This window comes from Sitodiplosis mosellana, unplaced genomic scaffold, assembly GCF_009176505.1.
Source record: "Sitodiplosis mosellana isolate CC-2019 unplaced genomic scaffold, AAFC_SMos_1.0 Smas_scaffold_30, whole genome shotgun sequence".
NCBI lineage: Eukaryota > Metazoa > Arthropoda > Insecta > Diptera > Cecidomyiidae > Sitodiplosis > Sitodiplosis mosellana.
The window spans coordinates 4210473-4237188 of NW_022595272.1; the positions used below are offsets into that span (position 1 = coordinate 4210473).

Genomic DNA, 26716 nt, shown 5'->3' on the forward strand with positions numbered 1-26716 from the left:
ATATGCTCTCTTCAAGTCTGTAGGTTCGATGTAACGTTCGAGAAAATACACATCTCCAACATTGTCCATTGGATATTCACCAATTATAAAACAGTATTTATACTCATGCATATTACAAGTTTTCCATCCAATTCTAACACAGAAATTACTATTATATTTTAGGAGAAACACCAAATCTGCGGCTTTTTTCAATTGCTTGCTTGAAACCGCCACGTTCAACAAATCTTCGAGGGCCAAATACCGACAAATCCGTTCAAGACAATCAATATCGAGATGGGTAAGCTTCATTTCTCCAAGTGGTTCCATTGTGTCCATAGAAAATTTTGAAAATTGGAGAAAAAAAACGACATTTGCGGGAGCTGTTTTTTTCACGCGGAAAAAATTTGAAAAAAATATTGTTTTTGTATCGGCTTGGCACTGAATATAAAAAATGGTCCCTTCACGATTGACTCAAGTAGAAAAAACCATATTTCGATAGCGGCTCGTTGTCATTGTTCCATATTTGCGGGGGCGGGGAAGATATGGTCCGTTGTGCGAAAGTAAAATCGTATCGAAATGTTAGATTTGATCGTTCCCAACAATAATTAATCATTATAGATTAATTTCTTAAAGCAGAATAGAAAAATTTGCTCATTGTCACGGAAAAAGTTGGTTTTTAGGGAAAAAAAATTCAGTGGCTTTTCACACATTAAGACGAAAATTTCCAAGAAAAAGTTGATTATGAATACTCGCTATGCCCCCGCTGTAGTGTTCAGACATCGCGCCTTCTGAATAGCACTTGCTTCAAATGATTCAAAATTATCTAAGTGGAGAACGGTTCGCTTTTTTTTCAAACACTCAGAAAATGGATCGACCCGTTCATGGGGTCAGAACCCGAGTGAACCAAAGAAACGGTTCATAAGGCATCTAGACTTTTGCGTATACCTTGCGTGTATATGCATTGGAGCGAACAAATATTGTTATTGTTTTTTTTGCTGTAAACATTTGCGAAAGGCAGGATGAAGAAAAAAAAAACCATTCACTCCTATGAATGTGTACACAAGGTATATGCAAAGGTGTAGGTACCTCACGAACCGTTTTTACGTTTTACTAGGGAAGTGCAGTTATTTTTTTAGAGATGGTTTCTATAAATTGCCTGGAATATAGGCAAAGAATGTCGCTTCCGATGGACAATACTTTGATATTTTATTGTACCGTTTTCTTTGAATAAAGATTCAAATTTCATCGAAAAAATTCGGTTTTCAATTGCTAGATCTAATAATAATATGTATATTATAATGCTTTCAACGGAATACTAATTTCCACTCGTATGGACTAATATTTTCAGCAACAAAAATTTTTGTAATAAAATGTAAACACAAATGCTGATGCGCCATTGCATCGAATGTTACGGACGATGCATTTTCACACAAAATTCATGTGCAGATATTGCTGAAGAGGGAAGAAAATAGAGAACCGTAATTAGTTTTCATCCAGAGTAGAGCAAATAAAGAATGAATAAAAGAAATTTGCGGTTATGAAGCGAAACATTCACTAGCAACGGCAGTTTGAATGAATATATACTAAAAGGATATTAAATTGAAATTTTAACGGCAACCGAGTGCTCATCAAGACGACATGGGTTTTCGATTATGTAACTTTATTTTCATTATTTTGATTATCAATTTACCAGATTGGCATCGCCATAAAAATATCTAAAACTAAAACACAATTCATTTTCAGTCAGTCAGTTGCGAAATGGTTTTAATATACTTAAGATTCCCTGTCGGATACATAGTCAATACAGTAATACAGTATGTTTCCATTTAAAACAAATCTATAGCATGGAATTGTGTAAAAAGTTGTCATAAGTGTTACAAATAATCTCAATAAAAGTGAGCGCATAATGTCAAATCTAAATCTAGAAACGTTGGCGTTTTATCGATTTTCTCGGTTGAATTTCGCATTGGCAGTAGCCTGGAAATTCATAGTCATAGGAGACCATTTGGCCATCTTCACGTAGGCTAAGTAATGGCACTTTGGTATATTTCTGAACACACAATGACACGTAATTCATCGATTGCGATTCGCTGAATAGGCATTTGCTTTTTTTCTTTCGGCAAATTTCCATGAGAATCGGCTGCTGATAGCTCGGTTGATTGATAACGAAATGCCATTCACGGTGCACACTCCTAGCTAACTGAGGGTGGATGACACGCTTAAAACTATCGCACAATTCAATCGGTTCATTGTTCGTTGACAACGAGCGCAGTCGAAGCGTCTCCTTTGGCAGTGTCTTATTGAAATAATTTTTGTAAGTTTGTGCATCGGTTTTTGCAAGCATTGACTCCACATACTGTTTGGGATACGCTTGATTTGTGACTTCTTCACAGAAATACATCGTTGTATTTACGCATGGAACATCCGTTGAGTCGATGCGAAATTTTATCGTTTTGGTTGACGATAGCTTTGATTGCGATGCTGTTTGTGACACATCAATGGCCCCGTAATCGAATTCTTCGGAATTTTCCTCACTCAAATCCGGGAATAGAACAGTTCTTGATGTATCTGCGCTGAAAATTGTTCCAACACCCAACAACAGCACCATAACTTGAAAAACAATGTTCATCTTTTCAAAATGCATCCACGATATTTGCGTGTGCTTATTTCTGGTTGTTGCCGATCGCTAATTTCGGACTTTGCTGCACTTGTTTACCGGTCTTCTTTTCTATGATAACGCACTTGACGTACAAACAACAACCATTCGTTTCACTGATAAGGGGATTAGACAGGTGTTTATCACATTCTCTATGCCGACGGCATTTTCAATTTTCCAATGACGAAAATATTGTATTGCAACACATTTTGCCGATTTAATTCCCAATTTTACTTCACCAATTGATTTAATTTCTATTTTTTGTCTCTTTATTTGTGAGGAAATAAACCGAATTCAATGACACTTTTACTTTAAATTTGTCCACAATGAACTTTGTAACAAACAAACGTCATCAGTTGACAACTGTCACATCAATACTGAACCATTTTTGGGTTATGTTCATCATTCTACTATGGCCACATTAGCCATATATAGAATTGTATAATTCCGTTTTAATAATTGATTTATTTTTGTTTAAGAAAAAAAAAACCATTTTTTGTTATGTTTGCGTTGTGGAGGAAATTAGAATTGGCAGAAACCGTATATTTTCGACCGTTGGCCAGCTACTCGTCAAGCAGTTTAAGCAGTTTCAACCAGATTGATGTGGTAAAAAAAAGTATGTCTTGTGAAATTGCATTCGTGTTAATATATGACTTATTCAATTGGGTGAATTAACATAAATGTTTTTCTTTTTTTCTTTAAAGATCCGGTCACAGTAAGTCATGAGCCTGAAGTGCTTGAAACGAAATTTAAATCGGCCACACATCCATTGCAAATATTGAGTACATTACCATCAAATCCATCCGATTATCGATCGATGCCGGGTGAAACAGTCATACGTGCCTTACAAACCATAGCTGTGCTACAGAGAGCCAACAAAGACACCGTCAAATGTGATTTCATTACAACGCATCCGACGTTCGAGCAATTGTGCCGTCGTTTAAAACGATGCAGTACAATGTTTACCTCTGACGAATTGGTTAAATCATTTAAATTCCTGTGTTCATTGGGCGTTCCAACGAATAGTGAAATATCATTGGTGCTATTGAATTTGATTCGACATGAAATCAACAATTTGTCGGTGGATAAAATCATTTACTTGGATTATGTACTGAGCCAAACGGAATGCCGGTCAGAGCTACAGAAAACCATTCAGTCATCGCTGCCAATCGTTTTTGAGCTTCAAGTTACACAACAAATCGATAAAGAGAATAGTGTGCCCGAGTTAGTCAGTATTCTGAATTATCTAACCAGCCACAAAGATATCGACATCAAAAATGAAAACATGAAGATAATTTGCAAAATTCTGTGCGATAAACATGAGGAAATCAAAGCAGAAGATGCCATCAATATCATTTACCATTTGTGTACGATCGGACGGTTTACTTTGCCAAACAGCATCAAATTGATGGCCACAAGCATACGACGGCTAATGGATCAAATTTCAGACGTTGATATTAATGAGTTACAAAAAGTCATCAATCGCCTTGTTGCAACCACAGTCAACCATTTTTCACCATTTCAATTTCATCTGCACAGCCTTCTAAAGAGCGCCGCCGAACGGATTTCGCAAGAAGATTTGGGATTAGGAGCGGCTTTGGCGCTGCAGAAAACAATTAAGAACATTGTAAGTAGCTAAACGACCAATTTTGGAGGCACATGATTAAACATTTCCTTGAAAAATTGATGCATTATTTACATTTATTTGAATATGAGAAAGTTGTGCTAAAGAGAAGAAAGCTGCTTATGGAATAAACCCAAAAACCAAATCACTTTTTTTTCATTTGCAGAGTTTCCAAAGCGCAGCATTGTTGAAGTACATGGGCGATAAAATGGTATCAAATGTTGATAGCTGTCGAACGATGAGCTCTTTCGAAGTGTTTACAATCATCCAGGCATTTGCAAATAATTGTTACACACCCGAAAGTCCGGAAGGCACTGATATCTGGTCAGATCGCATTGTTCCGGCGATTTTAGCCAATGAAAATCTGGCACACATCCAATTAAACAATTATGTTTGGTTGCCATTCACATTGCAACTTGTAGTCCTTGGTCATTTTAATCGGGAATTGATTTCACGCGTACTTGGCCCATCATATTTGGAGGGTTATTTGCGTCGAAAAGATCTATCTGCACATGATTTGTATAAAATTCTAGTTTTATATCAAACCGTATCAATGCAAACGAACATCAATCTCTCTGCGGTAGACAAAAAAGCGATATCGAGAGTCTGTAAGAGCTACATCGAACAGCTACCATCGTGTGATATTCAACTCGACCTGATTGACCATATGGGAAGAACGAGTGTATTGACAAATGTCAGAACCAAAAATATGCACATAATCCATACATTAGTGAAATTCAACAAGAAAACAGGCCATATCGAACCATTCACCGGTGAATTCACTCGCGATGAAGATGGTTTTGTCGCATTGGAAGACGTTTCGTGCAACGACAATGAAGTGCTGTAAGTCGTGATTGATTCATGAGATATTGTTGCTAATGATTGAAATTTGTTATTAATTGTCTAATTTAACATTTATTCATTTGATTATTCCCAACAGCGTTTGCGTGGATTCATTGAAGCGTTATCATCTGCTATCAAATGTTAGTGCAAGGAAATTCTTATTCGGCGTGCGAGATGTTAACGAGGATTCAAAGATAGGTACATTTCGATTACGACCAAAACAACTCGAACAATTGGGCGTAGCTGTATGTGAGATCAACTATCGAAGGTATCGAGCACTTCGACTGAGACACAAAGCCAAATATCTTCAAGAAAGCATCGCTAAACACGCACAGAAAATAGAGCAAAGCTTAGATTAAACATTGCTGGTTGTAGAACTTTATGATGATTTAAATAAAAAATGACGAACAGTTTAAAATTGTACAGGTCTTACTTTAAAAGATAATCAATTTTAGCTTAATTAGGATCGTTGTGTGGACATTCAGAGAATTATGAACTCGAAGGCGATCTGTTATTCTATTTCGATCGATGCTAACTTGAAAAGTTTCCGCGGTTCAACAATTTGAATATGTCAAACCGATAATAAATTGCAACCTGTGCATTGACACATTGAATCTGTCAAAATATAGAGGGAACATTCGCAAGTGACAATTCTATGCACAACACAATTCATTTGGCATCTGAAGCGAATACTAAGTCGTCCGCAATTTCACAACGTAAAATTTAATGTAGAAAAAAGTTTCCGATCAAAATTATCCATTCGATTCACATCTAAAATCGTCAATTGGACGAACAATTGATTAAAAAGTAAGTATCAATATTAGATAAAACTGTTTGCGTCTGCGCATTCAATAAGTAAAAACGACAGTCACATTTTCCGCGTGTAATTTTAACAAAAATTTCCAAAATAATTCAATACAGGCAACAACGATGACCAGTGAAGTGTTTAAACAGAACAACACAACGGCATTGTCTATTGGCCACAAATTGTATCTGGATACAAAAACATCCGACACGAAATTCGCGTTTAAAGACAGTACTGAAAGCGTTGTAGCGCATAAAAGTATCCTATCGATTGGTAGCCCAGTGTTTGATGCTATGTTCTACGGATCATTGCCTGAAGAAACACATATTTTGATTGTCGATGCATCTCCCAACGCGTTCAAGGAGTTTTTACAGTTTTTTTATTTGGTCGAAGTGCAACTGTCGTCCGAACACATTTTCGAAGTGGCAAATTTGTGCAAGAAATACGAGGTCAACGACGGTTTGGAGCTCTGCAAATCTCCAATGGAAATGTCACTGACAATCAATAACATGTGTTCGGGCTATTCAGTGGCATTACTACTCGAGATGAAAAGCACCGTCGAATTCTGCAAACGAGAAATCACACAAAAGGCAACGGAAATTCTAAAATCGGCTAATTTCCTGGAGTGCGATCACAAGCTGTTCGAAAATATTATACAGTTGTCGTCATCAAAGTGCAGTGCAATGGTCGTTGTTGATGCGTGCATGGCTTGGGCCAAAGCTGAATGTGATCGTGAAAATCTGGAGCACACTTCTGCCAATCTGAAAGCGCAACTCAAAGACACAATCGATTGCATTCCTTTTGCTGAATTGAATTCGGAAGAGTTCGCCTGGCACACAAAAACGTACGAGCGATTTTTCGACGAGGATGAATTGGAAGCGATTATTCTAAAGAAAGCAAAGAAATACGAAGTGGGTGAAATGGCAGCGTCAGCTTCATGTATTCTGGATTGCGGCCCTGTGCATATAAATAGATGGTTTGGATTTCTGGGCCAACATCGAACAATCGAACATTCATTCAGTTCGAACTCAAAACTACTGCTGAAGGAAATTCATACTACTACTTGTTCAGCTGGTAACCCTTGCGATGCAAAAATTACTCTTCAAAACTCTCAAAGTGGAAGATCGATGCTGCTGGGAAGTCTTCTGGCCAATCGTTTAATTTTACCATTCCCAATTGTTATTGACCGAAATATAAAATATGAAATCAAATTTGATTTTGGCACTGAAAAGCCAGTTAGTTCGAAACTGGGGCCCACAAAAATCGTGCAATCACATAACGGCTGTGAAATAAGTTTTCACGCTGAAAATAGCATCATTTCACGTTTGATTTTTGAACGATTGGGAGCTTAGAAGCCAAATTCAATTGAATTGAGTCGAATTTTATTACAATCACTTCAATTGAATATTCAAAATATGTGAAGAAGGTTCATTCTTTTAAAAAATTCCAAATTTCTCTCATTGTATGAGTTGATTCATTTTATCTAAGATTAAGCTGAGTAGTGAACCTGAAAAAAAGTAATATTTTATGAATTGTCAAACCAAGTAATTGAATAAAACACCATCGAATTTATTTCAAATGCTATTAAATTTTATTATGGAATTTTCGTTTGTTTTTCATATAACAGATGCCGATACCAATTGAATGCAAAGTATTATCTATTGTTAGTGTTAATTTGAAAAAAATACTTCCAAGGCGTTAATACATGGCGAGAAGTTGTTGTAAATCGCGATTCAGGTGAACGTTAGCCCAGTCCAATTTAACGTTGTCCAAATGATTATCAAAATCGTACAGATCCTTCATTGCACCGCGTTGAATGAGTAGCTCGACTGCATCGAGTGTTTCATCGATTTGGTTTAGTGTGAACGATGTTGGTACCCAGTGGCTTTCTTTGTTTTGGTAGATATTCAAAGCGGCACCATTGCCCTTACCCTCCAAAATTGTGTTGTTAATAATGATGAATGCGGCATTTGGATTATTTTCTGCGATTTTATCGGCGATTTTCACGCTCGGTGCTTTTTCGATTGTATTATCATGGAACAGCTCACAGGCTGCATAGTATCCAGCGATTTGTAAGTCATTTGCAGAGGCCAGAGCCTCGGTTTGAACCAATGCAATTTCGGCCATCGGGCTCAAGTGTAAGTTCTGATGAAATAGTGGCATCACATCAACAATCTCGATATTATTTGATGAATCCTTAGCACTGGCCAGTAACAATCCATTCACCGCACAATGTGGATATTTCGCTGCATGCAAAACCATTTTGGAATAGGCTCGTGACGATATTTTATAATTGGACATTTTGCTGACTTTTCGTACTGATTTAAAATGCGATGACAAAAACTTCGTGTAAATATCGGACACAAAACTAAATTCGTTTGTCGAAAATGAAACAAACAAAAAATATTCTCCCGGAATTTGAAGATAATTAAATCAATTCAATAGAATTCACACTTTTTTTTATTGGGTTTTTTTCACTTTGACAGTTTTGACGTGTCTATTTTGACACTTGTGATTCTTCAAGCAGTTTTATTGTTCGATATTTGAATTTTTCTAGCAGTTCGTTTACGGTTAAAGAGCCGTACACACTTTCGATGTGATTGTGTGCTGGTGTTTGTATTCACGTATGTGTGGGAAAGCGGTTTAGCGCGTAAAATTGTTATTGATGATTGCGTTGCGTTCACACAAGGTGCATGTATCATTGGCCTTAACATTTGAATAATTTGAAAGTTGATTTTGTTAACAGTGCACTATCGATCAATCGATTAGTTTGAATGTCAGCCGAATGATGCTTAGATCACACAGATAGCCCATTGAAAAAAAAAAATTACAAAAATGCCATAGCCGATTTCCGATGCCAATACGATACGATGGTCGGTTAGATTGTTATTTTGAAGATTGAATTATCATCATCTGATTGATGTGGATGTGTGCGTGTCCGTTGCGGTACACAAACGTCGAATGCACCGCCATTTTTATATACACATACTCGTTGCTGATATTAGTTTGCCGCATCGCAGCACCACTACAAGGGCACAAACACATCGTTAAGCAGGTAAACAAAAATCTGTTGCACTGACGCACTCCATAGTACATATGTCGTTTGCACGATTTGTTTTGTGTTTTCCTTCTGGGTTGCTAGCTGCTTTGTGTTGTTGTTTTCGTTTTACTGTGTGTTTCTCGCTGCTCATCGCTCTCGTGTATCGTGTGTTTGCTGTTGTCGGTTTCAACATTTTCGTTTTTCAAGAAATCGGCGCACACACACTACCGCATCGCTTATGTATTCGGCGACACAAATAACGAACATACGTTGAGCACAGCCAAAACGTACAAGCCTCATTCAAAATATTGCTAGAGTTGGGCTAAGCCACACGAAAGTAACAAACTGTGCTTCAACGTTTTTTCCAACAAATATTTTTTGTTGTTTCAAACTGTGCATTTGGATGACAGAAAATCGGTGAATTATTGTTTGAAAGTGAAAAAATTTGTATTTAAATACGAAATTAAATTTAGAACGAGTGATTTTTGGTAAGTGTTATAGAATTTTTGTCATTTTTTTTCGTTTTGTTTAAATGGTCGCATTGAATTGGAAAGGAGGTTTCTTTGTGAACAAAGTAGAAACATACGTATAACGACGCAAAAAAATGGGGTTCAATTGAATTTTTATCGCATTAATGCCGATACACACGAAAAAGTGTCATCGAATCAGAAATTTCGCATTTCACACCTTTGATTTTGGATTTTGGACCGTGAATAAAAAAGAAGAACTGGTAATTTTCAGTCAGAAATCGTGTTTTGAAAACAATTGACGACTTTGATTCAACAGTTTGTATGACGAAAAAAAAAATATGATGAAACATTCGATAGAAGAAAAACCCGTTCGCCAAATTCGTTCGTTCCCTTGAATAGATGGAAGTTTTTCCAAAAATCACATCGGAGGAAAATTACACAATAGCTCAATTTAATTGACGAATTAAAAATGCGCAAACAGAAAATACTTTCTTCCGTCATGTCGTAATTTCCGAAGTGAGAAATCACAACGAGCGATCTTCTGATCGATGACTTTCAGTTTGTTTGCAAATGTACTGTGATTGTGTGCGGTGCAATAAGTAGCCAGAAGATTTTCAATTTTCAATCAATTGATTGGTCGGAGGCGCTAAATGGGCTACACAGATGTACAATTATTATCATCACATACACTCGACGCTAAATGGGAAGAAAAAAGTGCAACAAATTTTTTTTTTTTGGAAATCCGCGTTCGCGTAATGCGACTGACACGCTTATAAAATTATAATGAGTTGTACATAACAATGACATTCACATTCACATTCGATTTTCATGGATTCCGCATATTCGGCGAGTGTTGTTGGCTGCAAAAAAGCGTGCGCCACAATGTAAATCACAAATTGGCACTGAATCTGATGGTTGTTACGTTTTTTTTTTCATTCACTACTCCCGCGTGTGTGTATGTTTATGGGCGTGTGTGTGTGTGTATGTGCTTGCTCGTGCATAAATTGGAGTCTCACTGAAAACGCGATTCGAAAAATGAGGTCAATAACAATATGTACAGTTGAAAACCGCACACACAAAACAATTCGGACGAAACGAAAACGCTGAAGCGGAATTTCATAATTTTCGTATGCAATCTCGAAATTCAGCATGTGTCTTAAGCACAGTAGCCAAATTGTATGCGCGTCTATGAATCATATACTTACTCTCTCTCCCGGTCTCTTTCATTCAACTATTCGGCATGAGGAGAAAAAAAAAATCGCGAGTGAAAAGAGGTACAACGAAAAAGAAGAAGAAGATGAATTTTTTCTTGCGCTCATAGCATGGCATGGCAAGCGCTGGAATTTACGCTAAATCGTCTGAACAATGGTGTTAAAGTCAGTCAAACATACCAATTTCATTGCTTCTGACATACTTTTCAGTTGACAATGTCTTAGTGTACGGTTACTCCATAGATTACAAACGGTGTTCGATTCCGTTGGAATAGAGAGAAAGAGAAATACAGCGAGAAAAACGGTTGACTCGGTGTTTCGTAATGGAATCCACATGTATCTCCATGCACACGTTCACGCGACTTGAGAGAGTGAGAGAAAAAAATGCGATCGCTTTTATACATATATTCAAACCGCCAAGCTGAGCCAGCCAAGACAGACAAAGTGAACGTGAGTGATCGAGCTAGAGACAGAGAGAGAGAGGCTGAACAAAAAAACACACATCATTTTACTTTCATTTTTTCGCTTTACGCTTTCTGGCGACTGTGAATGTGAAACAAGAGCTCTTACATAAAGCAACTCTAATTTCAGTCTAAAACCGACACATTAAAAAGCAAACACATAGTGTTGGTAGCCAACCACTCAAAGCGGAAGAAGTGAAATACTCAACACTTGGATTGCATTTCGAATATGATTATTGTCGTCAGCGATTGAACAAATGTTTGTAAACTTTCAACAACAACAAAAAAACAAACAAATCAATTCCGTCAAGTCTTTTTGGTTTTGAGGTTTTTCTGAGCATTTCTTATCATTTCAAATGTACATTCCAAATGGTCATGCCATTATAATACAGTTTTGTCTTGCAAATTGCGATAGGAATCGGTTAAAAAGTTAAGAGCGAAAGGAATTTGGACTTTGCATTGGCACACACTATGTTTTTTTTTCTGTTGATTCTAATGTACTTACATCTTTCGACTGTACCGTTGTCAGTGAGTCATTTTACTGATGAAATACATAAATCCAAGCAAATAACTCCAATATACAAATATGGCGTATAAAGTAACCAAAAATTTCTTTTTCGGCCATTCTGCTTTGTGTTCGCATTCTATTGCGTTATAAGTTTTTTCTACTTCTTCTGTTCACACACATTGAAGTGCGTATATACGCACCGATCATCATTAGAAGCAAGCAGTTCACCAATTTCATTGTTCATGGGTCGATTCGTTTCGTGCGTGTTCACCATATTCCAACAGAATTCGTGTTGTTCGTGTCTGCGAAATTGTTGTTAAATGCAAGTACACCCAATGTCACACTCATCGAAGCGTTCATAGAAAACTTTGCAAGGAAAAAAAAAACCGCAAACAAAAAAATATAACATCGAATATACAATGTCATTACTACGACCGAAAAGATGGAATCAAAAACCGTTGACTTGACAGTAAACAATACAGAGACAAAAAGGTGGTGACGAAGACAACGACTATGAAGAAACATGAAAATAGGTCTTCATTTGTTTTGCCTACTGTGAGAATGCTTTCGAAATTTGTGCCATAGCACACATAAACGATAAGCATGCAGCACATTCCATGTGTGTTGCTATGCTCAATCGGCAATGTTACCGTAAAAACCCAACGTGAAAACGTAGTAAGCGTCATGTATGTATTCGTCCGTGTTTGTAATGATATAGCGGCAAAAGGAGAGCTGGTACTGTTGCTACGTGCACTTACACTCGTATGCACTCACGATGACCGTCCGACGAGAGATGTGTAACGCAAGCGCACCCTAGCTACCGCTCCTGCTGCTGTTTTGGTCTAAGTGCATGTGTGTGCGTGTGTGAGTGAATGGGATTCGTATTTTAAACCGAATGTACTTTTTGTTCACTCGTAGCCTCTTTCTCTCACTTCAATGACAACAACGTGCCGACCGTGTTCCCTTTCGGTTTCGGTTTCTGTTTACAACCAACACATTAACACTCGTATGCAACTCGCGCCGATGCATGCACACGCACACATGCATTCAACGCTGAATTTCAACCAGAATCACATTGATTCATTTTCTGTTCTGTACGCACGCCGCATTTTTGTATGCATACACAAACGCATTCTACACACGCTAATCACGATACAAACCCAACTAGTAAACAACATATGCACTCTGTTCATGAGAACGCAAACAAAAGATTCAAACCCGAATGCATTTCTTCCGCTATGAATTCGTGATATGTTCGTTCAAACCATCATAGATTTCAATCGATTTCGATACGCTCGTATCGGTTCGTCTATTTTGCCGCCTTTTTCTCGCATTTGATTGAATGCGATTTATTCGATTGACGCATACGTATGCCTTATGTCATCCATTTTGAAGTGATTTTCTAGGCCAACGATATATATCGAATGTTATGTAAACAAATTTTTCGACGTTTTTCGTAGTGACAATTTTAGAAACGGTTATGTCTATCGTCGTCCTCTACAAATTTCGGCTCAGAGAAAAAAATCCTTGAGCTTGAACTCATTTTCTCTCACTGTCGACCGACATTAGATTGACAAACGAAACAAATGTATTTATAATATCCAAAAAATACATCGTTGAAAATCGTTCATTGCCGCTTACACGTTCATGGTCGAATTTGCCAAAACGAGCATTTTCCGTCGTTACAACACAGAGTGCCATAGTCCCATTGCTGCTACCATGGAGCTGTGTTGTTGTTGTTGCAATAGTCTGGACGAAGTTGAACGCAAATGATTTGCAGAAAAAAAGAAGCGAACGAAAAAAAAACACCGTCGAGTCAAACCAAAGCGGTGGGTCAATGAACATACATTGACTCATGGCAATTCTTTTTAATTGACTGTACCTTTTGTTATTTCAAGAGGTAGCACATTTGGCAATTCAACCATTAGACGGATACTACTACACACAAAGCGAACGCGTAATGTCACTTGCCGGCGAACTTATTGAATGGAGTTGACCTTGACAGCGTTTTTTGGCCCCGGCTAATAGTCAGTCGAATTGAATGAGTCGCGATGTCGTGCTGTCTATTAAATGATTTATGACGAAATACTACAATCAAGTTGTCGTCCATACAATCACACATAGACAAGTGCCAAAAATCTATTCATATCCAATGCCATTTGCAATTTCGATTCCTATATTTTGATCCAAAATATGTAAACACCACAAATGATTTGGAATTTTTACACACGTTCGGTTTAAGCGGGTTCGGTTCAACGTTCGCACGCATTCGAACTTTGTGTGTGTGTTTTTTTTTTATTATTGTTCCTTCGCTATATTTTCTCCTTCGACATTTCTAAACAGAAGACCAAACCTCGAAAATGATTCCCGCATCTGTCGTCGATCTATGTATGTGCATATGTGTGTGTGTGTGTGTTTTGTACACAATTGAACGCGCGCGCTTCGAACATTGACCTTAACAAATGCGCGCATTTTTTCGTATTCGACGTAGTTTTGTATACACGCGAGAGTAGAATATGTTTATGCGTTTGTCGATTTGGTTATATTGTTATTTACTACGACGTCCCTGTTCTGTGGCCTGGCTCTGTTTCACTTACTCACCGCCGCATAGTGAGTGTATGTGGATCGCGCCACATTTATCAACACCAGAGCGAAACAATAAAAAAAGGGATTGTGTTGTGTGTGGAATACGCGAACAACTTCGCCGCATAAACAGGATTCAATGCGGTGCAACGACGCATGGAGTGAGTGACACAGACAGCGATGGATGTGAAATAAATGCAAACACATCAAATTGTTTTTATATAATTATATAGTTGTTGACGTATTGGGAGCTCTTGCTATCTCTATGTATTGAATATCGTGTGTTTTTGTTTACTGCGTCAGAACATTCACATTTTGATTCGTGTGCTTCGAATGCAGCACTCAGGTTTTTTTTTTATTCCATTCGTTGTGTAGTCAAAGGATTTGTGGAGAAGAAGAAGAAGTTATAAAAAAAAGGCACGACAAAAGAGTGAAGAAACAAACGTGGCTATTTTCAGTGTTCCCTTAAATGGATATCAATACTAAATTCAGACAATATTTATTACAACAACATTGTATTTAGTCACGTCAGGCAGCTGCTATTTTTCGGTCTTTGCCATTGATTTGAATTCTCAGCTGACGTCCTGCCTCAATAATTGTATTGGCTCCACCGTACACTCATATCAGACTTGATATTTTTTGTTAGTGTCTCCTGTTCACATCATTGTGAATAATTCAATCTATCCACTTAGAACAGACACAGCGTATTATGTATTTATGTTGTATGTTTATTCGCTCGTTTTATTTTTCTTCTTACGAAGGCGCACTTTATCACAGCGTCTGTCTAGCCAGCATCAACCTTTTTTTCCATCTCGCTTGCCGAGACAGAATGAATGAAGGTAAAGCTTGGTGGTGGTGGTGAGGCTGCCGTTGTTGTTGTGTTTGCTTTTTTTATGGAAATTTTCCATCTTGATCTCCGTTTCGATTGATGCTCGGTCGATATGTGTGTCGCGTCGCTACCACAATTTGCCATACAAAGCACACTTTAAATTTCATTGAACCCGATGCGTGTCTACCACGCCGAGTTCACATTTTCCATCGGCAAGTAGCAACAGCACAGATTCGAATTTGGCTACCACTTGCGCGCATGTTTCGGCGTATGTGTGCAAAGGAATAGCCATTTTACGTTGTTGTTGCCGTCGTCGTCGTCGTTGTTGTTGGTTCCTCCGCCACCACTACCACCTCTGCCGCGGCTGCAATGCATGGCACAAACTCAACCGAAAAAGATATTGTAACAAACGCACAACATTTCGAAATCCAATTCTCGAAAAGACTCAGTCACACTCAATTCTATTAAAAGTTCATCCGTTGTCGCAGACAGAAGTGTTTTGACCTATTCTCCGTAAAAAAGGTCCTTAAACCTATTCAGTTTGTTCATCTGTCAGTGAGTGATTTCTTCAAACTCTTCAAACAAGTGTCATTCCATGTAAGTCGAACGGGTTTTCGCAACACAATTTCAAAATTTTGCATTCTCAATTTTTGAAATGATTTCTTTTTTGCTCGAAATTCCAATTTGTTTTAGTATATTTCTCAATTTAAATGCAAATTATTCGTTAAAGAAGTGTAGAAGCCTTCTACACAACTAGAAGCAATGAGTCGCATTTTCTTTTGATTCGACAGCAGAAACGGTTCAGTCAAAAAAAAAAATTGTCGTTCAAGTAGCTCATAATTCGATTTTAATTGCTTGAACTCTAAGAATTCCATTGGATTTAATTGAACATCTTCACTCATCTCAACTGATTACCGCACGCAAAGTCGATGCTATTTGTTTTGAAGCGTATCCGAATCAGTTCGAAATGAAATTCCATGCAAACAACAGAACCTTCTGTTCAACGTACGCACACTGGCCCGTTGCGAATGACCGGCAAAAAGAGAGAGACCAAGAAAAAGAGAGAACAACACAATAAAATTGCAAAAAGCAAATTGAAAGCGCTAAATTTATATACATACTAAAATAAAACAGGTTATTGCCGAAGCCGTTTTATTGAGAAGTTGGTGTAGAAAATGAAAAATGAAAACAATAGAGAGAAATGCAAGTGTGATCGATATGATAAAAGTGAACGACTTTATAATGTTGACGGTCGTCTGTGAAGTCATAAAAATGGCAACTGCACCACAACACCAACATGTTCTCAGACATTCTAAGAAGATCACAACAGACAATAAAACTTAATCTGATTTGGTCCAATTTCGGGTGATGTTGCCATTTTGAAACGAAGACAACCCATTTGTTTTCGAAAAATTCCATATCACATAGGTTATAGGTAGCAATAGAACCGTCTCTAATTGTACTTAGTGTTTTGTGTATGACGTTTCATGCATGACTCGGCAAAAAAAACTCGAATACCTGAACGCGGTTTGCGAATAGCAAAATAAAGTTTTGCCAACGGGAGATGTTCATATTTTTAAAATGATTATTACTCTGTACGCCGTTGTATGACGACACAAATTGTTTGACAACCGGATTTTATTTCTGTTCTTCGGTTGAATCTCTCGAGAAGTGTGTTTAGTATGTGAAAAGCTTTCAGATCGTACGCATCAGCATTCAATGCAGCATTTTGAATTTAGTTTAACACTTTTAATAGCAAATGAGAGAAAAACGGTGTTTTTTTAGTCAAAATTGTCCCAAGGGTAGTGAACTAGTGGTGGTGAAGAAAATATTTTGAATTCGTGGTTGAATAAACCAAGTTAACCAAGCATCCGCTCCAATTTAGTTCTCGAATCAACAGAAAAAAAAGAAGGAAAAATAACAATTTGGTCGTCACATTCGAAAAACTGACCCTCAAAACTAGATGAATTACTGGCGGAACGTTAGTAAACCGATAGACATATGTCATAGCATTGAAACACACAGCTAGCCAGAGATTGACAAGAATTATTAGTTTTGCTAGTGCGTTATTAAATTCAGTTATTGTGATGTGTGTGAGAGTTGAGTCTGAGCCGTGAGCGTCACAACAACACAATCACATGATAGCGCGAGTACGTGCGCACTTCAGTTTTGCGTCGACAATTTCACAGTTTTACAATGCACTTTTAGTTCAACACTGTGTTGTGTTCGATCAATTTAAATGCATTCATGTGTTTGTACGCGTTCGCGTCAGCTGTCACATTTAGACTGATCAAACCAGTAACTTAATCAACATTCAGCTGGCAAATCGAGTGTATCGTTTCTTTTCGAAAAGCGTGTCATTTTAACGATAGTTTGCATTTTGATCGTGAAGTGCTGGCTGCAATCGAAAGTGTGTATGTGTGTGCGTGTATTGCAGTTTTATTTCATTTGAATCCGAATTGGCAAATGGATAAAATGTGGATCTTATTGTTGGCACTCATTGGATTGTGTTTATATTTCTGGTGTACTTTCCTTGCGCTTGCCATGTTTGAGGTAAAAACAAAAATCAGCCACTAAATTTATTAAATCAATTTGAACTTGTTTATTGCAATTTAATTTCATTGCAATTTAATTTAAAGTTATTTTGCTGACATTGAGATAAAATTACGTCAATTTATATTCCACTTCCGAGTTGTAGAAAATAGAATGTAAAGTCCGTTGATCGTGTGATTTTCTGGTCTTGTGTGATTTTCGTGTAGTTTTTTTTCCATTTGTGTGCTGTCAAATGAAAATCGTGCAAACGGACGATTGGTGTGAAAATAAGATGAAATTAGGTACTAATTGATTCCAAATAGTGAGACCCTTTGATCGCTCATATTTACCAGTGTGCTGATTACACTCGAATGACATTGAAATTTTGTTAAATGCACACAATTTTCACAGCAAACAGCAGATACAAAACGCCACTTCAAAGGGATATTGCAACTTTTTTGACCAGAAAAAACGCCATCTTACGTCGTGCCCGTAAATTATTTTACTGTACATTTCGATGGTAGAGCTTGAACAAAAGTTCAACACTATGCATAAACTTGGAAAGAGCTTGATAAACTTGATGAAATACATATATTTTATGGTAGTTGCAATACCCCTATGCGCCACTTACTTACATTTCAATAGAGTACCTATTTGTAAATATTGACAGAAAGAGAGAAAAACTTGTACTCGTTTGAAAAAAATGTTTGGTTTGAAAGTGTGTTGGTTACGCAGAAACATACACACTAGTATGGAATTCAAGTAGCAAATTGCTTGTATAATAACCGATAATGCTTGGAGAGAACAAAAATAGTGGCAAATAATTCATACATTTATAGTTAATAATGAATAGTCGGCATTAGTCGAGGTCATGGTGTCACAACCATACAATTTTCTTTGTGATTAAACTCCCATAAAACACAAGCGCTGGCTACACTTGCCATCTCAAGCCCCCTTACCAACACAACAGCAAAGCAACGCCAAAGTGATTAAAATAAAAAGTAGTAAATAATGAATGAGATAGCGTTGAAACGGTGTCGACCGTTCGATGCAAATTGAGATGAAGGTCAACTGTGTATTCGGCACACAGATGAAACCATAATACCAACATTAATTTTAACTCTTTTTCTAATGTTTATTTCTCTTTCTTTTGTTTTTTTCTTGCAGTCAAATTACGTGTTTCCACGGAACTCGAATTACTCAACGACGGCACTTCTTCAACATTTGTCCACATTACCTACGATATTTGGCAGCGATTCAATTCTATTGACCGATATTTTGCGAACAACCACAACCACATTGTCCTTGACACCGTCGACCGCATCGTCGACCCGAAACTATCCGCACGTTATTCATGATCGCTTCTACATTTATGGGTATTACAGTGGCAATGAACCAGCGCATCGTATCAACTACTATGATCAGCTCCTATCTTAATTCAACGTCACCCAACATAGATTACGATACAGTCATTTGGTTGATATAATTGTTTTGTGACACGTCCAGACATTGACAAGTGAACGAAAGTGAACAAAAAATTGACAAAAAAAAACAATTAAAAAGAAAATCCAGCAACAAAAACAACAGAAAACAAAATCTGTGAATAAAAATTGTATATTCGTGAGAGTGAAAGAGAAAAGTGTGAACAATGTTTTCGTTTCATAAGCCGAAAGTATATCGATCGACGCAGGGCTGTTGTATTTGCAAGGCCAAATCGAGTAGTTCCCGTTTTACGGACTCGAAAAAGTACGAGAATGACTTCAAAGATTGCTTTCAGCTGCTTGAACCGCGCCAAGGGGAGATTTGTAATGCATGCGTGTTGTTGGTGAAGCGCTTTAAACGCTTGCCACTGGGCAACCGACGTCATTGGTCACACGTAAGTTTGAAATAGATTTAACGGTTGTGGTTTATTATCTTGTTATTTGCATTTCTCGTTTGTTTTATCTATTTTTTTTATTGACGACAACATTTTTCCGTCTTTTCTCTTTGTATTGAAAAAAAAAACAGGTTGTCGATGCGCGTATAGGGCCTGGAATAAAATCGATGACAAAATTCAAGAAACGCAAAGAAGAACAAATGCAATTACAAAACGGCTCCACCGAATTTGCCGGCCAATCAAACTCCAACGCTCAAAACATTCGCAACAACGCAATGGAGCGATTTGGTAAAATTTTCAAGAAGATCCAAAAGAAAAAGACCATGCAAACCAGATCATGTGATGAGAATTCACAACCAACCAGTCCATCGTCGAGCAGCGATAACGAGGAGAATCGAATGAGTGATGATGCCTCGGATCGTCTTGAATGTGACGAAGATATGAGCTCAATTATTGGTGAAGCGATTGCAGCTAAACGAATCCAGCGCAAGCAAAAGAATCCAACGAAAAATCTGAATCAAACACTTTTCCATGCATCGCATGTACTTGACTCGAATTTATGGAAACAGCGCAAAACGTGCTGTGGCCTGTTTTATGAGAGCAAAAAATTCGGAGCGATATTGGTTGAGACTAGCCAATATTCGGTGAAATTGTGTTCAGTTCACGCCAAGAAGGTGCCATTCATACTGAGTGAAAAGAAAGAGGAATTGATCAAATTGCCAACGGCCATCAAATCTTTACCTCCAAAGAAACAGCATTTCCTAAGACATAGCCTAATCGAAGCGGCACCAATCGTCGAATCAATGGAACAATCGGCGCCGATCGATTACTCTAAACCAACGTCAACAACAAACCAAATCATGCCACAACCAAAAGCACACAGCACAACCGACACACGGGTGTCAAGCAATTTGCACAAACTGCGCAGCGATTCGGGAAAAGTGACGAAAAAAGCACCAAAAAAGAATTTGAGCGCGGTTAAGAATCTCGTAAAACTCTGCACATCCAACAAAATTGCCAATGCAACAAATGCTGACAGTAGCACAACAGCAGCCAAGTATCAAAGTGAAAACAATGAACACAATGAAAACAAGAATATCACCAATACGACGGCGGCGGTGACGGTGATGACAACAAAAACTGAACCAATTGCCGTTAATAAATACAGCGACAATTCATCCGATTCAGGGTATGATGAAACATTACATGATACCACGCAATTGAATCAAATTGCTAAAATTGGAACAACACGTCCGGTTATACTGTCCAATGGAGTTAAGCTGCACGTAAAACCCGAAAACCTGTTGTTGGCTGCTAATTTGGCAGGAGTCTCACAGACAGCCATTCAATCGACACAGGTAAATGGCACTTAGCGTTTTATTTTAATATCTTATTACTTAATCTATTTTGCTCCTCATGTGTGAGATAAGAGATCTCTTAAGAACCGTGCAAAAGTGTCTTTGACAATTAAAACTTTTTTTTTTCTTCTTCATCTGTTTTGCAGGCAAATATGAAAGCAATGGTTGCACAGAAGTTCCCAGCGAATGCGCCAAACTACAAATGCTTACCACCGGCACATGATGTGAGCAAAAAAGGCGTGTATGTGGTGACTCCGAGCGTCTTAACAGTTACCAATAATAGTTAAGACCATGATTCCAATCATAATGACGAAGAAGCAATCTCTCTTTCATCGCCCTTTTATCAATGGCAAAAAGACTTTTGTTTCCATTTCAATTTTATTGACATATTTATATATTGAGAAAAAAAGAATAGCTTTAGGTCATAGAACATGAATATCAGCAGTATTCCATGGTGGTGAGGCACCGCAAACTGAACAAAACAAAAGAATTGATTGTTATATATTTGCATCTCATAGTTATGATCGCACGCGAAGAAAAATCTTTTATTAATTTAAGGTATTGTTTTGCATTGGTAGAATTTGCTCAAGCAACAAAATGAGAGAGTAAGAATGAATTTGAATTGTGGAGCAGATGGTTAGATAGAGAAAATGGAAAGAATATTTTCGAGCAATTTTTTTTTAACATGGAAAATACACCGAATTTTTCATATTGCCAAACACTGTCTGGGAATGAAAGCAATAAGGATTTTATACGAGCATCGTCGATTTGACCAAAATTCAGCCAATTTTTTTGTTCTATTCTGCTTTAGTATATTTTACACAGTTTTTCTCTTGGTTTTTCGTGTATTCGGAATCTTATAAGGTTTTTGTGTACAAATTAATTCGACATCGAATATTGCATTTGACCAAAATTTTGAAGCATAATTATTTAAACGCTTTTAGACTGACCGGTACCTGATATATATATTTTTTTTGTGTATATGTATACGTTTAATCTTATTTGCGTGAGAGATTTTTTTTTTTTAGACAAATTGATGGGCCTCCAGAAAACCAATAGAAACTGCGGTCAGTTTAGGAACATTTTCTTTTATGCTAGCGCACGTATTTTAATCTCATCATTTCTCTTGTAAATGTTCCTTCCTTCTGCTACACATACATCACAATTTTGTTTAATGCACATTTTATTTTGTCGTCTCGTACCTATTTTTTTCTAAACCGTTTAGCTATTTAGTTAATTTATTTTCTTTTTCTTGAATATTTGGTTGTGATGCTTATTTTTGGTGTTTTGTTTCATTTATTTGTTGTCATGTCTGTCATGCAAAGAAACAAAACAGCAAAAATGATCATCGAATTTCTTTTTATGTCTACTTTGAACGATGGACCGGTTTACGATTTTCGAATAAAATTCGGCTCTGATTTTCATATCCGAAATGAAAAACATATCCGAATGTGCAGCAAAACACATAAAAACGCCATAAGAATGGTTAGCTTTTATTCTATCACTTTATATTCGACGATTGTGCAATTGTATGAGAGAAACACCGTGCAGTGTTTCATCTCACAAAACGCAATACAATCGAAATGATTTGGACGTTCGCAAAAACATTGTGAGCCATTGAAAATTGGCCAAATTTGTTTTTGGCTGGAAACCTATACGAATTCTTATTCGCAATTTTTCCATTTTTTGTGCAAAACCAATTATTAGTTAGTTGAAATGAGTTTATATTTTTTGTCTGTAGGTTAAAGCGAATGCAATTAATCTAAACAGTTAGAATCCGTCGACTGCCTTCAAATGTTCATTTTGTTTGCATAGAACTGACTGGATTTGTACTAAATGCTAATTTAATGCATACGTTTTTTTTCTCTCTCGCTAGAATTTTAAGTGAATTTAGACGATAAGATGCACTATTTATATGAAAATGCATGTTATTTTTATGTCGAAATCTAAAAAAGACATTCACGTACAATATGAGGCATTATATACATTTATTAAATGAACGTAAGCATTACGAGACAATATCATTTAATTGCGCAATCGATTGTAATGCAATGTTTGACAGTCTTCATATGTACTCAGTAACCAGTAGATTTGCAAATATTCAACATCTGGGATAATATTGTAACCTTAATTAATGCTCATTTCGAGAAATTTGGCGATTCTAACAAACCAGAAGAACGACAAAGACGCTGACACACAGTTAACATTAGAATTGTATATTTTGAAACAGAAAGTTAATTATTTGATGACAAATGCTAATTGTGTGTCAAACGAACAGTTTTTTTTTTCTACTTTGATGAAGCCACAATTTGCATTATTCAACCATTTAATGTGTACAAATCAAACCAGATTTTTCAAATAAATGTTTTATCTAATAAATTATAATGAAAAAAAGGCCACGGTTTTATTCATTGAATTCATTCTTACAACAGCAAGACCTAGAAGTTAGTCTAGAAGACAGGTAAAACGAAATAAATTCCGGTAAAACTAAAAACAAATGCAATAATTATTTTGAATTGCATGAGATAACATAATTTTGGATACGGTTGAAGTGTCATTGACTTAAATGTGTGGATTTTCATCCATACCTAAACAGGTAAATGATATGCTGAATTTTTCATTGTTTTTGACGGAAGAAATAGAATAAAAAATAGAACAGTTGTGTGTGAACTATCTACTCTCAGGGTATTTTTATTTTTAAAAAAATCATTTTTCCCAAGTAAATTTTTATTTCATTGCTGCTGCTTTCTCTAAAAAAAGACCGTTTATCTGGTCAAATAAGAACGAACCCACAAAAACGCGCTATTTGAAAATGACAGGTAAAAAGCGCTATACTTCCTATGTATTTATGTATGTTTTGACAAGAAATGTATGTCCCTATCGAGAGCCATTCATATGATGTTGACATTTCAACTTGATACATCATATTTTCACTTTTTGTCATTCGCGTAATTTGATAACAATGAATAAGTAGAAGAAAAAAAAAGTAAAGAAAATCAACACCATCTTTCGCATGAGCCAACCAAATAGAAAAACCAGCGAAGTTAATCAGTCTCGTTTGCTCTTGAAATGGATTGTAACACGGAATCGTAGTAGCGCGAGTGTCTTTTTTTTCACTTTCATTCCATTGTGTAAACAGTGATTTGCGTTGAACCAATAAACAATCTGTAAATGCGTAAAAAAAACGTAACCAATTCAATTTAAAAAAAAACGGAGATTTAAAAGCTGTGATTAAAAAACCCTAACATTTAATTTAAGTACAATTTTGATGCGAACGAAACGGATTGAATTTTGCAATGGCTCAAAAGAATGGAAACACATACAATTTCAAAGTAGTGCTGCTGGGCGAAGGTAGATATCGGTTTTTTTTCCACATTTAAAATTTACAATCGTTCATGAATAAATTATTTGCTTTTTATGTTTGACCTCTAAATCCTTGACATTTGTTCGTAGGGGCGGTTGGAAAGACGTCGCTGGTATTGCGATACGTTGAAGACACATTCAATCCCAGCCATATTACAACGCTGCAGGTATAATTGTATTTTAATTAACTCATTGATGATGGCGGTCATTGTTTCTTTCATCACCGCGAAGCCGTATGACGGCTGCGATGTGAAAATAATGCAGTTAGAGCACATGAAGTGTAACGTGTACTTTCGAATTATTACCAACGTATCTATTTCATTTTATTAGGCGTCATTTCTCAACAAAAAGATCAACGTCGATGGAAAAGCCGTGAGATTATCCATTTGGGATACAGGTAACACCATACAGCTTATAATTATATTCATTCCTTGAAATTTTAAGAAAAACTAACACTTTCTTCTGGGTTTTCTTTGAATCATTGCAGCGGGACAAGAGAAGTAAGCTTGTACATTCGACCACATGCTCTATCGTACAAAAAATTGAAAAAAAATACTTTCATTTCCAGATTCCATGCGCTTGGGCCTATTTACTATCGATCATCGAATGGTGCTATCCTTGTTTACGATATGTGAGACTCTTGAAATTTTGTACTTAACGCACATATACGTTTACTTAAACGTTAATCACTGCCACTTGAACCGAATCACAAAAAGACGAATGAGTCATTTTTGAAATTTCACAATCTGAACCGTAAATAACTTTTGTATTTTCTTATCGTTTCACACAGAACTGACGAAGACAGTTTTCAAAAAGTGAAAAACTGGGTGAAAGAACTGAAGAAAATGCTCGGTTCTGAGATCGTACTGACAATTGTTGGCAACAAAATTGACCTTAATAAAGATCGCACCGTCCCATTTGAGACGGCCGAAGGGTAAGCCTGTTACTATGAGCAGTGAATTTCGTCTTTTTTCCTCCAGCAAATGACTAATAATTGTTGTTTTCTTTCTATTTGTCAGTTATGCGCAAAGCGTTGGTGCTATGCATTTCGAGACTTCAGCCAAAAATAATGTTGGCGTGGAAGACTTGTTTTTAGGTTTAACTAATATGGTATGCATTATTCGCCTAAAATACGTCACTTAAACCGTTTCAATTGTTTTTACTCTTCCGTTTTTCTTCCTTAATTGGTACAATTTATTGAAATTAATCGATTTTTTCCGCATTTCCCCTTGCAGATGATAGAGGCTTACGATGCAAAACGTAACCAAGAGAATGCATTAAATCGATCAAATTCATTCCGACGACCCAACACCATCATTGTTGCAGACGAGGAAGATGAGCATGATGGCGATGCAAGCAATCAACAGCGCTCATTATCCGCACGATGCTGTGGCAATGGCTAACTGGGCCAATCATCTCTCTCTCTGTTTCTTTTTTTTTGATAACCTCAAATTAAGTTTGAATTGTTCATTCTTGTGAATCAACGAACCAAAATAGTTCCTCCACTTCTTCATGAGTGTTTTTCTTACTCCACTCTCTCTCTCTCTCTATTCAACCTAATAATACATTGTTTCCCCTTCTTGAACTACTAATTGAGCATGTCTGTAGATAATGTATTGAAATTTTTTTAAATTATCAACTGGACCTAAACACACAGCTATTCGACTAAATTTGAAATGTATAGAACAAAAGTGATAACGTGATAACAATTTCTAATAATTCTAATAAAAATAAACAAAAAATTTAGTGTTTTTATATGCAGTTAACGCAGAAACCGATTTATGATTGAATGATTATTCGGCAGCAAAAAAGCAGCTTCATTTCCATACAATTTCGAATTTCTACTGAAATTAATATTTTATATTGACTTTTTCCTAGACATTGACAATATATTTATCTATCGATCAAATTAAAAACTATTTCTTTCCAAATTGATATAACAAATATTTTTTTTTAATTGAACCGAATTTTTCTCTCAAAAATCCGAAGATTGAGCGAGATACAACATGGAAATAAGTCCAAATGATTTTAATATAATTTAATAAATCATAAAATCAAATCCAAGTCGCCTCTGTTTGATTCATTCAGTGAATATATAACGGAATAATGACGGAGAGACAAACAAATTTTTTCAATAAGACCATTGTTTGGTTTCGATGTCATCGAAATGAGCTCAGTTGTCATAGCCGGTAAATGCTCTTGATTTGATTGGATGAAACATTTTCATTGTTTACATATACCTTATTGGGTCACCGTTTCATTTTACACATGCCTAACTTACGTATTTTGGGTCAACGGGTGCTATATCTGTGACAATATCAGTCGATGGACGCTTTGTTTGTACAGTTGTTTTAACCTTTTTTCTCTATATTCCCATTCAACAGTTCCTATAGAAGCGAAGGGCTTGCGACGCTTAAAATTATTTGAAATATTTGACATATTTGAAAATATTTGAAATTATTTTAAATATTGCAGTACAAAATTCAACCTAATATTTCGTATATTTGACATATTTGAAAATATTTCAAATATTTGGAATATTTGAATGTATTTTAAACAGACGTCGCAAGCCCTTCGT

The 26716-nt window shown here is 36.6% G+C and overlaps 6 protein-coding genes across 9 annotated transcripts; 4 read left to right on the forward strand and 2 right to left on the reverse strand.

Moving 5' to 3' along the window:
- Positions 1-1715: 1715 nt before the first annotated feature.
- On the reverse strand, positions 1716-2857 carry LOC129569403 (uncharacterized). The gene has a single exon (XM_055448199.1). It carries the CDS (start codon positions 2621-2623, stop codon positions 1901-1903), a length of 723 nt encoding a protein of 240 aa, XP_055304174.1. The 5' UTR covers positions 2624-2857; the 3' UTR covers positions 1716-1900.
- A 260-nt stretch (positions 2858-3117) lies between these two features.
- Positions 3118-5520, forward strand: LOC129569392 (uncharacterized). Its single transcript, XM_055448182.1, has 4 exons — positions 3118-3251; positions 3340-4262; positions 4426-5102; positions 5200-5520. The coding sequence occupies exons 1-4, from the start codon at positions 3137-3139 to the stop codon at positions 5459-5461; spliced, it is 1977 nt and encodes a 658-aa protein (XP_055304157.1). The 5' UTR covers positions 3118-3136; the 3' UTR covers positions 5462-5520.
- A 185-nt stretch (positions 5521-5705) lies between these two features.
- On the forward strand, positions 5706-7496 carry LOC129569396 (kelch-like ECH-associated protein 1B). The gene is made up of 2 exons (XM_055448191.1): positions 5706-5909; positions 6024-7496. Exon 2 carries the CDS (start codon positions 6033-6035, stop codon positions 7257-7259), a length of 1227 nt encoding a protein of 408 aa, XP_055304166.1. The 5' UTR covers positions 5706-5909; positions 6024-6032; the 3' UTR covers positions 7260-7496.
- On the reverse strand, positions 7476-8369 carry LOC129569406 (ER membrane protein complex subunit 8/9 homolog). Its single transcript, XM_055448204.1, has one exon. It carries the CDS (start codon positions 8206-8208, stop codon positions 7606-7608), a length of 603 nt encoding a protein of 200 aa, XP_055304179.1. The 5' UTR covers positions 8209-8369; the 3' UTR covers positions 7476-7605.
- Positions 8370-8454: 85 nt separating this feature from the next.
- LOC129569395 (uncharacterized) lies at positions 8455-22979 on the forward strand. 3 transcript variants are annotated; one of them, XM_055448188.1, is made up of 4 exons: positions 8455-9435; positions 18709-19417; positions 19549-20775; positions 20922-22979. In XM_055448188.1, exons 2-4 carry the CDS (start codon positions 19190-19192, stop codon positions 21060-21062), a joined length of 1596 nt encoding a protein of 531 aa, XP_055304163.1. In that variant the 5' UTR covers positions 8455-9435; positions 18709-19189; the 3' UTR covers positions 21063-22979. The 3 variants fall into 3 exon arrangements, with proteins under 3 accessions (XP_055304163.1, XP_055304165.1, XP_055304164.1); XM_055448190.1 differs by lacking the exon at positions 8455-9435 and adding an exon at positions 15452-15606; XM_055448189.1 differs by lacking the exon at positions 8455-9435 and adding an exon at positions 16694-17562.
- Positions 22980-23672: 693 nt separating this feature from the next.
- Positions 23673-26174, forward strand: LOC129569404 (ras-related protein Rab-21). Of its 2 annotated transcripts, XM_055448201.1 has the most exons (9): positions 23673-23942; positions 24034-24126; positions 24229-24305; positions 24469-24535; positions 24626-24638; positions 24707-24769; positions 24929-25072; positions 25158-25248; positions 25374-26174. In XM_055448201.1, exons 2-9 carry the CDS (start codon positions 24072-24074, stop codon positions 25539-25541), a joined length of 678 nt encoding a protein of 225 aa, XP_055304176.1. In that variant the 5' UTR covers positions 23673-23942; positions 24034-24071; the 3' UTR covers positions 25542-26174. The 2 variants fall into 2 exon arrangements, with proteins under 2 accessions (XP_055304176.1, XP_055304175.1); XM_055448200.1 differs by having other exon boundaries at positions 23674-24126; positions 25374-26172.
- The last annotated feature ends 542 nt before the right edge of the window (positions 26175-26716 follow it).